The 16,893-nt window shown below is 35.0% G+C and overlaps 1 protein-coding gene across 2 annotated transcripts; it reads right to left on the minus strand.

The window, feature by feature from the left end:
• Nucleotides 1–3,960: 3,960 nt before the first annotated feature.
• Nucleotides 3,961–16,699, minus strand: bcat1 (branched chain amino-acid transaminase 1, cytosolic). Of its 2 annotated transcripts, none has more exons than XM_058773732.1 (11): nucleotides 16,393–16,699; nucleotides 13,747–13,791; nucleotides 9,370–9,570; nucleotides 9,139–9,249; nucleotides 8,912–9,031; nucleotides 7,989–8,149; nucleotides 7,492–7,634; nucleotides 6,803–6,888; nucleotides 6,248–6,388; nucleotides 5,995–6,069; nucleotides 3,961–4,903 (listed from the first exon to the last, which is right to left on the minus strand). In XM_058773732.1, exons 1-11 carry the CDS (start codon nucleotides 16,435–16,437, stop codon nucleotides 4,865–4,867), a joined length of 1,167 nt encoding a protein of 388 aa, XP_058629715.1. In that variant the 5' UTR covers nucleotides 16,438–16,699; the 3' UTR covers nucleotides 3,961–4,864. The 2 variants fall into 2 exon arrangements, with proteins under 2 accessions (XP_058629715.1, XP_058629716.1); XM_058773733.1 differs by lacking the exon at nucleotides 16,393–16,699 and adding an exon at nucleotides 14,931–14,987.
• Between the last annotated feature and the right edge of the window lie 194 nt (nucleotides 16,700–16,893).

A 16,893-nucleotide genomic window follows, 5' to 3' on the forward strand; every position in this document is an offset into this window, starting at 1 on the left:
TTTTTAGTTGGAGAGATTTAATTTTTTAGTAATGTAGGCCTACTTTATATGCACAGTCATGTATCATATGAGAGAAGCCACGCAATCACTTCTGATGCGTGTAAGTACTTAAGGATAAACCCTTTAACTGTGGTTCTTCTCCACAACAGCTGTGAATGGAGAGTAACAGTAAGCTGAGTTCAAACCACAAGATCTTGTTTACAGAATGAATGAATTAAACCCCCCAGTGTCGTGAGACGGCTAGATGTAAAGTAATACAGTGGGTTTTGTGCTGATGCCTCGCTGCGTGTTTGAGAGAGTCTGATGCAGTGGGCTGACCTTCTCTCTCTCCTTGCTCTGCACTGGGCAGCACTTAGATTCGTTGTACCTCTGCCAACTTGCTCTTCTTTGGAGCCGTCTGCCTGCCTGTCTGTGTGAACCCACTGACCAGGAAAAAAGTTTTTTTTTTACCCGCTCCAGACTCTAGAGAGACAATGTCTGACAGTGTTATCTGTCTGGCTCGACCTGCCAAGCCTGCTGACTCTGAGACGGTGGTCCTTGCTTCATTCAGGGACAATATCAAATGGTCTGAAAGAGGATTTCATGTTGGCCCTGAACCATTTGGATGGTTTAGACACAATAATATGTTGATTCATTTTGGTACCATGCTGCTGGGCTGACATATAAGCATCATAAGCTCAAGCAGAAGCAGGTTTGAGTCTGTCTTGCATCATATCAATTTCTTACTTTTAAATGTTTACAAAATTCACTTTTTAAATGTTAAATTAAAAAATATTTCTTTAGGGAAAACAGAATGAATGACATTGATGACTCATCCTGTACTACACAGATTTTATCCAATGAAATGTTTTCTAGAATGAAAATGTCCCGCCCACTAAAACCCTCTGCAACCAATAGCAAGAAGCAAATCATAGTTAATGGCTGTAATGTAACTAAATCTTATTGATTTTTACAAAATAGGGGATGAGCCCTTTGAAATGCCCCACCCTAAGTTCCTGTTTATACAGGAAATACATAAACACAGGAAAGAAAACCGTCTTGAACAAGTGATTCATATGAGCTAATTATATATTTTGGTATGAACTGTTACAACACATATGGACATAAATAATACAACTGTTTAAAATATAATTGATTTAGAATGCACAGATTGCTAATTAAATGGATTCTTCCTGTAATATCTATGAAATGTCTTTCCAGGCATCACACACACACACACACACACACACGTGCACACACACAACACAAAAGACCTTTATGATTAAGTAACTTAATACCATCCACTTCCATAGTGCATTGACATTTGTGGAAACACGGTCCTTCATTTAGCATGCAAGACAAGGACTGCAATCATTCTGTCAGCTACCATTAATAATGACTGGACACAATGCTTCCTGCTGGAATTTCATAAACTGGATATTGTATGCCTCTGAGTGGGTGAGACAGAGAGTTTGTGTCTATGTGCTATATGTGAATGTACACGTGTTTGTTCACCCTGATGTGTTATCAAACCATCATCAGTCAAATGTTAAGTTTTGCCATTCATTGTTGCTATGTGGTATCAAGTTTTGCCTCTGTTTAAATATCCTCCTCTGATTGACGTTCATGTCTGGTGAAAGTGGTGAAATCAAAGGTTTTTGGGAAACCATCGCCATTATTTCATACATCAAGAACAAAGTCATGGTGGGTCCCGCCGCTGGGAATGTCATTGTGTAAAACATTTGACTTGTTTTCCCACACCCAGCTTAATGTTGATGTGTGTGAAAAAGAAAATGAGAAAAACTCCCCTGATACTAACTGCAAAATAGGCCACAAGTATGTTCTGATCAGGGGAAAAACAGTGTTAAATTTAAAAAACAAAAATCATATTTTAATATATTCAGATATCACAAGATATTTAAATATCTTTATTCATTTATTATTATTATTATTATATTAATATAATTAATATTTCAGTACATTTCATTTAACTTTAACAACATTTTTTTTATTATTTGTAAGATAGAAACACAACTTGATGTCCTACTGTACTAATGCTGTACAATATCTTCTAGTTTTTATGTTAATTAGGGCAACAAGAAAGTACATGCTGTTATGACAAACCCATGCCAGCTTGTTAGGTGCAATGAAAGTACAAAATCATCAATAGACTGCTTCAGACAAAGTTTCAGCTTTTAGCATTTCCAAATTCTTGCCTTTTATCAGATGAGTAGATGCTCAGTGAACCTGCAAACAGGGAAGCCTCTGCTGTAAATGAAGATGAGGCAGGGTTGGGGATGCTCTCCCCTCTTGCTGGCACAGGGGACTGGGTGGGGTGCCTCTCTACCCGCCGCCTGGCACTGGGCATTTCCAGGAGTGCATCTTTGCCAGGCCTCAATTACGGGGGAGTCATCCAGAACATATTGAAGCAATTACAGCTCCATATAAATCAATATGCTTCTGCTTAAAAAAGTGATCTGATCCCAGCACGCTCTGGATTCTGGTCTCCCTCAGGTCCATTTTGATTTCTCTCCCCTTTTCTCAAGGCAAGAGCATTATTTCACAGTTCAGGAGTGATTTAGATCACTTGAACTAGCTCTGGATGGGGCTGACATTCAGTCAGTTTCACATTCTTTCATGTAACCATTAACCTGAGCCTTATTAAGTCATGTTTATTGGCAAACAAGCATTTGTTCTTAATTCATTAATAATTTAATTTGGACTTAACTTAAAAAAAAATTGAAATCATGTTTTATTCATATTTTGTTTTGACATTGACTTTTTGCACATTCTTCATTTAATTTCAGTTCAGAATAATGCAGAAAAAAGTATTGCAGTGATTCAAATCCAAGCTGTTATTTCAGTGATTCAAACTTACATTGATTCAAATCTATTCAGACCCATCATTAGCTCTTTACATCATTTGTTATATTTCGCCATCTTGTGTAAAAAGGTGGTACTGCATCTTTCTTGTTTCTCTTACGTCATCTTCAAAACAGTAGTAAGAACGGAACAAAAGCTTGATTTAGATTAACAAAAGAGTACAAAAACAACGAGGAAAAAGTACAGTCCCCAGCTGTGGTGTAGTTGACAATGATGTACACCTGAATAATGACACTGAGAAATTGTAATGTCCAATGAATGAGTTCAAAATAAATGTCCAGCAGCAAGTAAATAAATAAATATCAAAACCAATCATGACTAGCTATTTACATACATCCAGATAGCTAAGATACCACCATTTCTGCTTATTTCACGCGTTTTATATAAACACGCACACAAAGTGAGAGAATTTTTACTTAAAGGACATTTTCATGTTGTGTATTTGTTTGGAGGGGAGGCATGAATTAATGATGTCTAAAGTAAGTAGGGCATGTTATAATGATGAATGTGTGTAAAGTGTGTTCATAGGACAGCGGAGCAGGAAGTAAGTGTGAGCGAGTGGAGCTCAAACCCTCTCGTATATCATTACAATACACAGTCCCAGCACTCCTCTCCCTCATCTATGGGTGCTCTATCCCTTCAGTACACATACACACTAACACACTTGCTTAGGAAAAAATGTTATGAGCTTAAAAAAAAAAAAAACATTAGAATATGGGCAAACTTAAAGGAATAGTTCATCTAAAAATAAACAAATTCTGTCATCATTTACTAAATTTCCTCATGTTGTTCCAAATGAATTTCTCTCTTCTGTTAAACATAGAGGAAATGATCCCCAGTGACTTTCATAGTATTTTCTTCCATAGTCAGTGGGGACCAACAACTGTTTGCAACTGCATCAACTTGAGCATACTGTACATGACAAAATTTTCATTTTTAGGTGCACCGTTTGTTTAAAAAAGTGTTCCACCCCATGACAGCAAATAAATATTTATCATAAATATTTTATTAAATTATTATGAATATTATACATAATTAAAATATTATTATGTATATTAAGCAGATAAAGAAAAAAAGAAATTATGATACATTGTTTTCAAAATTTATTTATTTATTAAATCACATCACAAAATACTCAGAACATCACTAAAATACTTTGGCAATTAACAGTAATAGTATTACATATCTCTAAATCTCTCTACATTTATTTGTGCTTTTGTAAATGTTATAATCTTATTCCTAGCAACAAATGTCTACAAGAAATGACGGATCAGTTCAATCGTACAAACATCTTTAAACAAATACATTTTAAGGTTCCCTTAAGGTGCAAATATGATCTCCATGTCAACTTGTGTGCTTGGAATGGAAGCATTTAAAAAAAAAAACATCTGTAACCACAATTATCAGGTGAAAGTAAACATTACAACATTAAAAATGTTTTAGATGTTAAACATGTTAAACATTAACACCTTCTTTCAAAATGTTACAACATTAAAATGCACAGATAAAAATGTTTTTAAAAATAAAGTTCTACCCACAACAACATACTACCTTAAATATCTATAAATGTCTTTCATATGTTTAAGGAGTTTGTGCAATATGACAGTAACTGCATATTATTACCAGCATCAATAATAAAGTTAATTTATAGTTCCACTGAAAGGTGAATCTAACTATACAGTGAGGAAATATCTCATATACTTCATATAACAGCAATATCAACTAGTTTTAATGAAACAGTTGGTCACCAACTTTGATCTGCTGGTTACTGATGATTAGAATAAACTGTGATCATAACGAGGCATCTGAGTGGTTTAGTATGCTAATGAGCAACATATTATTGCTAGACTAGGTTTTAGTTAGCTGGTAAACTTTTTACAAAAACATACATAAAGTGTGGCAAGTAATTATTCCATGGAGCCACAAATAAAGCTTTTTTGTATGATGTGCATGTTTTAAATGTGTTGAAGAGCTTGTGTACTTTGACATAGGTGAGGTTTCTTTATACGATGCAAGACCAGTCACTGGGGGTCCGTCCATACTGCAAAAAAACAAAAATGTTACAAAGATGAAAACAAAATGACACAACATGATTGTTCTGTTTGTCCAATGTGGTTTGGGATGGAAAGGTGGAGGTAAAATGGTTTTTGTTCTTGTTGAGGAGTAGCCAGAATACAATTATTTTATTGTAAACCCCATATAACAAGTAAAACATTGAAAGACCAAAAGAAAAATCCTAATTCTTCTATTTCATCACTTGAGGGCGCAATAAGCCAATTTTTAGGGCCCCTTTTGTTCCCTTCACCACATCAATCACCAAAAATCTATCTAATCTTACCTAAACAAGTATTCCACCATGACAGAAAATAAAATAAAATAAAATAATAATTTTATGAAATGTTAATAATATTATATAAATTAAATATTTAAAGGTATATTCAGCAGAATTAATAAATGAATAAACTACAAACTACAGGAAAAAACAAAACAAAAATTTCCATGACAGTAAAATTACTGAAAATAATTCCAGATACAATTTCAAATCTAACATAGTATGAATGTATTTGTTTGCAATTTAATTTTTTTTGTAAGTGCATTTAATTGCACATTCAATGATGCCACTATAAGCTATGTTAAAGAAAGCGTTATCAACCAGCTTCAAGGGATAGTTCACCCAAAAATGAAAATTCTGTCATCATTTACTCACCCTCAAGTAGTTCCAGACCTGTATGAATGTCTTTGTTCTGCTGAACACAAAGGAAGATATTCTGAAGAATGTGGGAAACAGAGCAGTTCTGGGGCACCATTGACTTCCATAGTATTTTTTTTCCTACTATGCAAGTCAATGGTGCCCCAGAACAGCCTGTTTACAAACTTTCTTCAAAATATCTTCCTTTGTGTTCAGCAGAACAAAGAAATTCATACAGGTTTGGAACTACTTGAGGGTGAGTAAATGATGACAGAATTTTCATTTTTGGGTGAACTATCCCTTTAAGACTTAATCAGAGAGGAGTTTTACTTATATTGTTTTAACAGCATCATGAAATATTTGTTACGTTCTAAACACTGTTTCAATTACATTTTATAGGGCTATAAAATATGTCATGCGGTGTGTTGTGTGTGGTGTCTTACCTGAATATCTGTGAGCTCTTTTAGCAGTCTGGAGGCAAGTGGAGGAAAGCTTCCTTCACATGGAATATGTAGATTCTATACAGCAAAAGATTAGTATAAGAAAAACTTGTTGAAAGGATGTTGAAAATTTGTTAAGTGCCAAAAAAACTGGCTAAAATGTTGACCCAGAGGCAGATATCTGTTGATTCGCTAGTATGTTTTGATACTGAACCAGTGTGCGGTGCTCTAACCATCCAAAACAAACTAAACTCACCTCTCCCTGATATAAGATCCTGCCAACTGGACTAACAACACAAGCGGTTCCAGAACCAAACATCTCCCTCACTCGGTTTTCCTCCAGAGCCTGCTGCAGGTCAGCCATGGTCAAATAGCACTCGGATACTTTGAACTCACCCTGTTAGATAAAATGAAACTTTGAACCAAACACTCAGAATAAATGTGTAAAAATGTCACTAGGGCAGTGCCCTTTAAAAAGGGACAACTTTTTACCCCTAAAAGGTTCAAAGTAGTCTGTTGTAATTTACTCATGTCACTCCATACCTGTATGACTCTTTTTCTTCTGTGGAACACAACAGATGATATTTTGAAGAATGTTGGTAACTCGACAGTGTCGGTTCCCATTGGCTTCTATTGTATGGACAAAAAGTCAACGGGAACTGAAGATGTTTACTTATGAACATTCTTCAAAATATCTTCTTTTGTGTTCCAAGAAAGAAAGAGAGTCATACAGGTTTTGGAACAAACAGGGTGAAAGCTGTTGTACTCATAAAACACTTTTTCCTGACAGTATGGTTTAGACAGGTTTTACCCATTTGCGAGCAAGTTCTAGGATGCTTTGTCGTGTAACGCCCGGCAAAATAATGCCATCTAAAGGTGGTGTTGCAAGCTCCTCCTCTGGAAAGAAAAAACAGGTTTTTCATCTTAAACTTTTTTTTTTTCTAATGAAGAAATTACGAAGTTGCTGTGAACAAACATTTTCTTTTAGACAACTAGAGTTCTTTAGTAGGAAAGCTTATGTCCGTCATGGAATAAAATTTTTTTTTTTTTTAAATGTAACTTGTGTGACTTTATATCTGACAATTGTGACTTTTTTTTCTCGTAATTAAGAATTATTAGATATAAACTTGAAATTGCAAGATATAAATTTCTAATTGTGTGATAGAAACTTGCACTTCTGACGTCTGGGGAAAAAAAAAAAAGACTTTTCAAAAGTTTCAGTAAAGTTTGAGTTTTAACACACAATTCAGAGTTTATTTCTTACAATTCACAGAATACCTCAATTATCTTTTTTATTCTTTGGCAGAAATGAGCTTCCATGAGAATCTAAATCATTGATTCTAGCCTTCTGAAGCTCCTGCAAATTTACTTTGACCTCCATAAACTTTGACTTCCACATAATCTGTATTTTCTGTTAAAGTAAATATACATAACCAAAATACTTTATCTGTCAAAACAGAGTGAAAGAGTATCTTTTTTACAAATGTAAACAGCAATCACCTCCTTTCTCATTGATCCAGTAGAGGAAAAGGTTCATGGTGCCGACCTCTGTGATCTGATGGTCGTCCCCGTACAGCCACAGAACCTGCTGACAGCCGTAATCCACTGCCTCATACTGGGCATAGATAGACGCGCCATAGTTCCTAAAAAAATTGAGGTTTCACATATTGTATCTTCCTCACAATCAAAGATCTGTTTTAGCTCTGAAACACCCCATTGTCTTGTGTCATTATCATTCCTTCTGAAATTGATTCAGTGCTGACTGCTTTGCTGAGACGTTCTGCATATATTTCTGCCCTCATGTGAGAAGTTTTAAGCAAGATCGCACAGATTAGCACATACAAATCTGAAAGTTTTACTATGAGGCTTCGGTATTAAACCACGCTTGCACACATTTGGATCAAGGCTAAGAATGTGGCAATAAGCTTGCAACAATGCTCCTCATTCATTTAGTGTTAAGTGTAAAATATTGAAATCTCTCTCATTCATTCACTCACCCTCCCATCTTGCAGTCTCCTGTCCCTCCTCTCCAAGCTCTGATGTATTTGGAGTCGGCCCACAGTGACACTGGTTTAGCACCCGTGCTGAAGTATGAGCCCACAGGGCTAAGGATGACAAAAAGCAATGCCTTGTTGGGCTTCTTGACACCAAGGGTGGGCTGCTCACACAGGCATATGTAAAGAAAACACATCATGTTTATGTAATGCAAACGTTTTTTTTTTTTAATCTATAGCTATCATTGATTTACATCTATGATGTTTTCATGGAGTTATTGTGTATTTTTTACATCATAATATTAGAATGCTAATTTACCAGCTTTTATTGCCAATTAAAATATTAAAATCATTATATGCAATAAATTATTATTTTTAATTATTATTAAATATTGTTTAAATTGTTTATTTAGGTAAAATAAACGTTTTACTTTTTGCTGATGCATAAAAATATGTTTGTAATAAATGTGTGTTAATATAAAAAGTATATATATATATATATTGTCAGGGCAAGTAAAAAACCTGACCTACAAGCCAGAAATTAAGGAAGGAAGGAAGGAAGGACGGACGGAATGAATGAATGAATGAATGAATGAATGAATGAATGGGAAAACTTAAAAAAGTGTTCCACTATAAAAGAAAATAAATAAATAAATAAAATAAGATAAATAAATGCAAAAAAAAAAAACATTATAAAAATGAATGAATGAATAAATAATATTTGTATATCTGTGTTGTGATGGTTAAAATTATATGAACACCCCATTTTCATTTGGAACTCCAGTTTAAATAGACAAAGTCATAAATACACGTTCAGACAGAATCAAAGACCCACATTTGTATGCACTTGTTAATCGCAAGATATGAAAAGCTGAAAATAGTCAAAATTATATTATTGTGAGAATGAGTGTTTGTGTAGCTCTAACCTCTGTGCCCAGGAAGGTTGGACGGATGTACAAACTGGCAGAGTCTGAGTGAGGAACCCAATCCTGATCCACCTCCACCAACTTCCTGATGCACTCCAATAACTCTGCACAATCAAAACTCTACAGAAAAACAGAGAAAATGAGAAACAGACATGCAGTTTTGTGTCTATATCAAGATTAAATACTGAATGTGGATGCAGTAAAGAGGTGAGAAACGTCAGTCTTACAGGCAGACAGGCCCTGTGGGCGGACTTCTGCATCCGCTTCATGTTTATCAAGGGTCTGAAGAGACGTACTTTGTTATCTGGCCCCCGGTACGCCTTCATACCCTCAAAAAGCTGCACACAGTACGTATTTACATTTAAACATAAATAAATGCCATTTATTAACTGTGGAAGTCAAATGATTTTATATGCTTCCTAACCACACAGATGAAACTCCAGATGGTGAAGACAGACCTGTACAGCGTAATGCAGGGAAGAACAGCCTGGATGTATGGACAGGTTCCCAAAAGGCTGGATGTGCGGTTTCTGCCAGCCTTCCTCAAGACTCCACTCAATGGTCAGCATGTGGTCAGTAAAGACCGTCCCAAACACCAGGCCATTGGGGTCAGGTTTTGGCTTATGAGTCTGTGCTAACTGTATCACTGTGTCTGCAGCCTAAATAGAACACAGCCAAAAATACTCAGCATCAGATGGCATAATACACCAGCCAAAAGATTTTTATAGTCACTGAAAAGGGTCAGTCTGTGAAATCCATCTCTCTAGTCCTCTATTTAGTTGGATCTCTCTGCCTGACAGAAATGCACTCAAACTCTGAGATTAGACACTCTCACAGATTACATGTTCCTTCAGTAGCCCTCTGTAATCCCAGATTATGGTGGAAAGGTGAGCACCACACTGGCCTCAGCGTTTATTAGCAAACCCTGATAGCACACATACATCTCAGAGACATCTATTTGAAGTGCGTGTTTACATCTGGAAGACGTATTTTTTGGAGTGTTTGCTCATCGGCAATAATAGACATCAAATAGACATTTAGAAAATGTCTTCAGGCATCTTCTGTCTTTGTCTTCTGACATTTTTTAAGACCTTTATCAGATGTTGGTACACAGCAGATGCTTTCAAGATGAAGCAACCTTTAACAGACATCTTGCAGACATATGTGTGCTATCAGGGAACGGTTTGTTTAACTGCAGTACAGGCAGAGACCTTCAGTAGAATAAACTTTGATTAATAAATAAAACAATTAAACATTAATTTAAATTCAATTATTTATATAAATTAAATTGTTTATATTTTATATATATTATACATATACACACGTGGTCAGAATTGTTGGTACCCTTGGTATATATGATCAAAGAAGGCTGTGAAAATAAATCTGCATTGTTAATCCTTTTGATCTTTTATTTTAAAAAATCACAAAAATCTAACCTACTGGTACCCCTAGAAATTCTTCTGAGTAAAATATATCTGAAATATATTCCCATTCATTTACAATTTTGAGCACACCAGTGTGATTATGAACATAAAAGGATCCAGCCATGGCTTCCTGTTTCACAGAAATATAAATAGGAGGGGAAACAAAGGCCAAATTCCCTTAATCATCCATCACAATGAGAAAAACCAAAGAATATATTTCTGATGTGCAGCAAAAGATAATTGAGCTTCACAAATTAGTGAAGTGGCTTTAAGAAAAGAGCTAGAGCAGTGAAAATTCCCATTTCCACCATCAGGGCAATAATTAAGAATTTCCAATCAACAGAAAATGTTACAAAACTGCCTGGAAGAGGACGTGTGTCTATATCGTCCTAATGCAGGGTGAGAAGGAGAGTTTGAGTGGATAAAGACTCTCCAAGGACCACAGCTGGAGAATTGCAGAAAAAGGTTGAGTTTCGAGGTCAGAAAACCTTAAAAAAAAATTGTCAAACAGCACCTACATCACCACATGTTGTTTGGGAGGATTTCAAGAAAAATTCTCCTAGCTCATCCAAAAACAAACTCCAGCATATTCAGTTATCAGACACGACTGGAACTTCAAATGGGACTGGCTTCTATGGTCAGATGAAACTAAAAAAAGAGATTTTTAGCAGCAAACAGATGGGTATGGTGAACACAGGGATAAAAAGTACCCCATGTGTACAATGAAATATACTGCTGTATTTTTGATGTTGTGGGCCTATATTTCTGCTGGAGGTCCTGGACATCTGGTTTAGACACATGGCATCATGAATTCTATCAAATACCAAAAGATAAAAAATCAATAAGTGACTGACTCTGTTAGAAATCTTATAATGGGCCATGTTTGGATCTTCCAACCGTACAATAATCCAAACACAAACCTCAAAAACAACACAAAAATGGGTCACTGAGCACAAAACCAAGCTTCTGCTGGCCATTCCAGTCCACTGACCTGAACCCATTAGAAAATGAGTGGTGAACTGAAGAGAAGAAGCACCAACATGGAGCTGGGAATCTAAAGGGTCTGGAGTGATTCTGGATGAAGGAATGGTCTCTGATCTCTTGTCAGGTATTTTTTAACCTCATCAGGCATTATAGGAGAACATTTAGAGCTGTTAAACTGGCAAATGGAGGTTTCAAAAAGTATTGAATAAAAGTGTGCCGTTAATTGTGGCCAATGTGTATTAGAGAAAAACATTTATTTCATAATGATATTTCCCCCCATTTTAAATTCTTATTATCCAAATAATTTTTTTAATAAAAGATCAAAAGCATTAACAATGCAGATCAATTTTCACAGCCTTCTTTGATCATATTTACCAAGGGTGCCGATATTTTTGGCCATGACTGTATATATATATATATATATATATATATATATATATATATGTACATATATATATATATATATATATATGTATATACATTAATACAAACACACACACACATACACAGAGATAATTTAAGGTTATTTATTCATTTATTGAAAATAAATGGAACTGTAAGCAACTATGTAAATATGCAAAGATATTATATTTGTAAGTGTCTCTAAAGTGTTCCAAAATGTTGGTTTGTCCTGCTGGTCATCAGCCTATCTGTCTTCATTCATGGATTGTCAATTAAAATAATATCAGCTCTTTGAGACAATGTTTATGGTGCTGCATTTTCAGGTGCTGGCTCATAAAGCAGCACGAATCTGAGGACCGTGCTGTCTGACACCTCAGTTTACGAGTGTTTGGTGAGTTCCTGACTATAAGAATGCTAGATCCAATTGAACAACCGTCTGTAATCTCTGTTGAGTTTCGGGAGCAATCATGCTGGCAGATTTACAGCGGTGGTCAACAGGAGTACTATTATTGTTGTTGATGATGGTGTTTTCAGTTCTTTAGTTAGTATGCTAATTAGTACTCTTACATTTTATAAAGAATGATTGGATACAATGCTTTCTTAGAAAGCTATAATTTTGTTGAGCTTTCACTGTAATGAGAGCTGCTTTGTGGCCATCATCAAGTCATTGCCGTGTGTGACCTCATATAGTCCCTTTAAGAAGCTTAAATGTGATTATCCTCATCAATAGACAAACAATGCTCTGCATGCTGCCATGATGAACCCAAAAATAAACACCTCTGCAAAAAGCCTTATTTTAGCAGCAGCTCACATGTTTCTGCCTTTTGAGATTTATTTTTGTGAAGGTACACATGCAAAAAAATGCAAAAAGCATTGAAATATAATTTTTCTCCCATCGATTTGTTTCTTCTGTTCAAGAAACACAAAAAGAGACATTTTGCAGAATGTACTTGTCGCTCTTTCCCATGCAATAATAGTGAATGAGGGACTGGAACAAGGATGTAAATATATCAGTATCATACATTCCAAATGTGCCATATTTAAATATCTGTTTCTCACACAGAGCAATCATATGACTTTCAATATAATGCACAAGTCATCTGGACTACGTTTAGGATATTTAATTGTTTTTGTGTGCCCTTTTTGAAGCATGAACGCTTCATTGTCCATTCATTGTAATGCAAGAAAAAAATGCTCAACATATTTCTATTTTTATGTTCAGAAATGTCATATGGGTTTAGAACAACATAAATGCGAGTTAAATGTTACTTTTTTAGTGTTCTTTACTTAACACTGTTTTAATGCTAGATCTTTCCCTCATGCATATACTATAAATGCTCTAATTTTGAAAGCAGCCACCAACCTGAGGCATGATTGCAGATATTTGACTATATAATACTATGTTTACTTTACGGCAATGGTGTGATTTAGCCTGTGTTGAAAAGACCTCAGGCTTAATCACCACCTGAGTCAGAGAAAGGTAGAGAGAAACAGAGAGCATGCCCAAAGCCAAGCCAAGCTTGATTGACAGGGCTTACAGTGATCTGAGAGACTGGATTCTCTTTTACTCAGCACGGGACCTCTTGGAAGAGCTAGGACCTTTCTGCTAACTTCCAGAAAGAGGGGTCCAAGGTCACATTTCGGAGTCATGGAGGCCAAAATATGCTAAGGGAAAAGGGGTCTACCATGAGTCAACTCAAGACATTAAGACTCAACTAGGACTATATAGCCACTCAAAATGCGTTAGTTATGCTATGAATTTTGGAAACAGTGTGTGGACACTGAGACAACCATAAGAAAAGTGGATTTATTTAATTTATTGGAGAAATAATCAAGTTTTGACTGAGGAGGAGAGTTTCTAATTATCTGTGTATCAATCAAACATCACAATGATGCCACTGGACATTTCGCGAAAGGCAAGTGCTGTTTAGTACACTATATATATGTATATAAATATCATAATAAATAACCTGTCATAAATTATATGTGTATATATATATATTATGTGTATATAATATGCCTTACCTTAAAGCTAGAGGCATTTCCAGCCACATCATTATTCTCAAGTACCTAAAAGGGAACAAAAATACAACATATAATATAATGGGCATCAGCATATTTTAAGTTAGATTATACAATCAGATCACTTAATTTCCTTTTTGATACATTTCTAAAATTCTCTCATTTTAAGTACCTTAAAAAGTGAAGGAATATTACTTAGAGTGCTGATGCTCTTCACTGATTTCCTTTAATATTCATTACTGCTGCTCTAAAAAATAAGCAATGTTGATCTTAAATTTCTATGCCCTTAACAATGTCTTCCCTTACAAAATATCCAGTATTTCACTTAATTCTTAGGCTAAACTGAGTCCTCTTTATGTCTTATTATATGAAGATGCAATAGCTGAGATATAAAAAGAACAGACACATTTTTAAGTATAGATACTGTCAAAATGAATCGCTCATTAAAAATCCAAGAATCTAGTCAAAAACATACATACTTGAGTGAAAGTAAAATCCTTTAGAAACAAACTGAAGAAATCAAGATGCAAAAAATAAAATAAAATATAAAAAAATTAAATAAAAATAAAATAGAATTAAAAATGTCCTGACCATCTACAGAACACACCAACCTCCGTCGTGAAACTGAAACCTTTATTTTTAGGATAGCTGTATACAGAGTGATCACCAACAAAGTGTAAGTGTTCAGCAACAGCTATAATTATAACATATTTCTTAAGGTCAAAGACTCTGCTGCGGTGAACGATAAGACGAATGAGCATAATTTTGTCTAAATGCAATTTACACTGAGTCTGACTCATTTTCTACAGAACATGAGCATCACAGGTTTGTAATCTTGGTGGACAAAAAAATAAAACATTTAAGTCATGATGATCTGTGAAAAATAGACTTTGTACTTTGGAGGTCTAAATGAATTTTGCCTTAGAAATGTAACTTGAGCAAGAGTGCAAGCATTCAGTTTCAATAACACTCAAGTAAAGTGCAAATTATCCAAAATAAAATGCAAGTATATGACAACCTTTTTATTGTGACCTTTTTACTTTGAAGGTCTAAATGAAACTGTAAGGAGCAAAAATGCAATTACTGTAATTTTCAATTGCCATAGACCCCTACTCAGTGAAACCCCCTAAAAAATTATATTTTAATAAGTATAGCAAAGAAGTACTTTACACCCCTAATGAACTCACCCACTTAGACATCATCACGTTCGGTCATGAAATGAACTTGAAGTGACTTGAACTATGAAATGAAATGTGAGTGAGCTGGTTTTTAGTGACCAATCAGCTAGGTTGAATTAAAGGCACACCTCCATGTAGTGACCTTCATTACACTTGCAATGTTTACAGCAGTTTACACTTTGAGGTCACAGTGAGCTAGAAGTGTAACCTCACAGTGCACTCACTGTGTGCTCATACTATGGTCACAATGTGATGTCACAGTGAGCTAAAAGTGTAAACTCACAGCGCACTCACTGTGAGTTCATCATGTGAGATATTGCTGTGTTAAACTCTAATTCCATTATTTTAGTGTGAATTCACTGTAGTGCTGGGAGATATACCGGTTCAATTGATGAATTATGCACATGGTATGAAAAAAATAAAAAAATACAGCATTGTGGTTTGAGAGGAGTGTCCCTGTTAACTACACTTCTGACTAATATAGTTTATATTTTATTTCCATCAACAAAGTATTTCAAAAAATCCAATTCTTTTGTTTAATTTCTATTCTTTTTGGAATAGAAATGCCTGGTGTTGGCATTTGACCTGCTCAATATTTTTTAATTCACAATGAGCTCACATACTACTCATGGTGTGATGCCACTGTGTTGACTGGGAGAAGAATTGTTACCTAATGGTCTGAACCATTCAAAATAATAGCCATTACAAATAATAGCCAAAGAACAATTAGTAATAATAAATACTTTTTTGTATTCTATTATACAGTATATCAAGCACAGTAAAACTGTGAAAAACCTCATCATATTTCAATTTAATAAACAATATTTATATATATATATATATATATATATATATATATAAAATAAATAAAATATATATATATATATATATATATATATACACACACATATAAACATTAAGCTTCTTGCTGTTAGCGTAAGGTAACGTAATAGTATTCCACGTGCAATTAATCTGGAAAGCATGTAAATATTAAATGCAACTGGAACTTTATTTTTTGACAAAAAAAAAACCTGACAGGGGACTTTGCCTCCCTATTTCATTAGTCCAGTGACGTAAGTGCATTAGTAACCTACATCACGATGTGCGTAACCCACAACGTGCATCATCTGACGAATGCATGCAAAGGCTACATGAGCTTATATATACACGTTATATAACATACGACATATTTCCCATTTAACACAATATATTGTCTACGTTGTTGTCCATTTCAAAACAATACAGAATAATGCGTTCAAAAATGTGAAAACCAATGCGCCACAGCAGAGATATTTCGTTAATCTCCGTTTTAACGCACACACGACCATCGAGCGCGCACGTGCCGACATACGCGGTTTTATGAAATAATACGACAGGGTTTAACTAAATTTATCAGACACACAAAGGTTGAAACCATAGATGTATGTAATGTATGGTTCAAACGCTATGAATGCTATGCGCGCGCCTTTACCTCTTGAGATGATGGTGCGCTCGTGGCTGATGCAACGCTCGCCATGATGAAATGTGCGCCGTCTGTAAATCTCGTACAGATTACACCATGTCAAAGCCAATGTGCTAAAACAAACAAAGTATGTTTGAAAGTGTGCTAGGACGGAAATTCACGTTTTGTGCAATCATTACTGATTGTGTAAATGAAAAAGAAAAAAACAACAACGGTACTTTAGAAATTATGTGATGGATATCATATTGGTACTTGGCATTTCATTTATTTAAACATCAGTTTAAAATATATGGCACAGGATAAAGTGTGATAGTGGACTCTTTTTAAATGTTCTTTTCTCCCAAGGCAACTAACACCACAGCAATTTCTCATCTCTTTCTTTGTTTTTGTGCATAGCATTGGCAGAGAGGGGAAATGCAGAATCCCTGAATTGCAATAAACAGGTTTCCATAGACCTTTATGTTTTTTATTTTATTTTTTTTATTTATTTACAATATAGGCACGCAGTCA

This window comes from Onychostoma macrolepis, chromosome 04 (assembly GCF_012432095.1).
Source record: "Onychostoma macrolepis isolate SWU-2019 chromosome 04, ASM1243209v1, whole genome shotgun sequence".
In the NCBI taxonomy this organism is placed as follows: domain Eukaryota; kingdom Metazoa; phylum Chordata; class Actinopteri; order Cypriniformes; family Cyprinidae; genus Onychostoma; species Onychostoma macrolepis.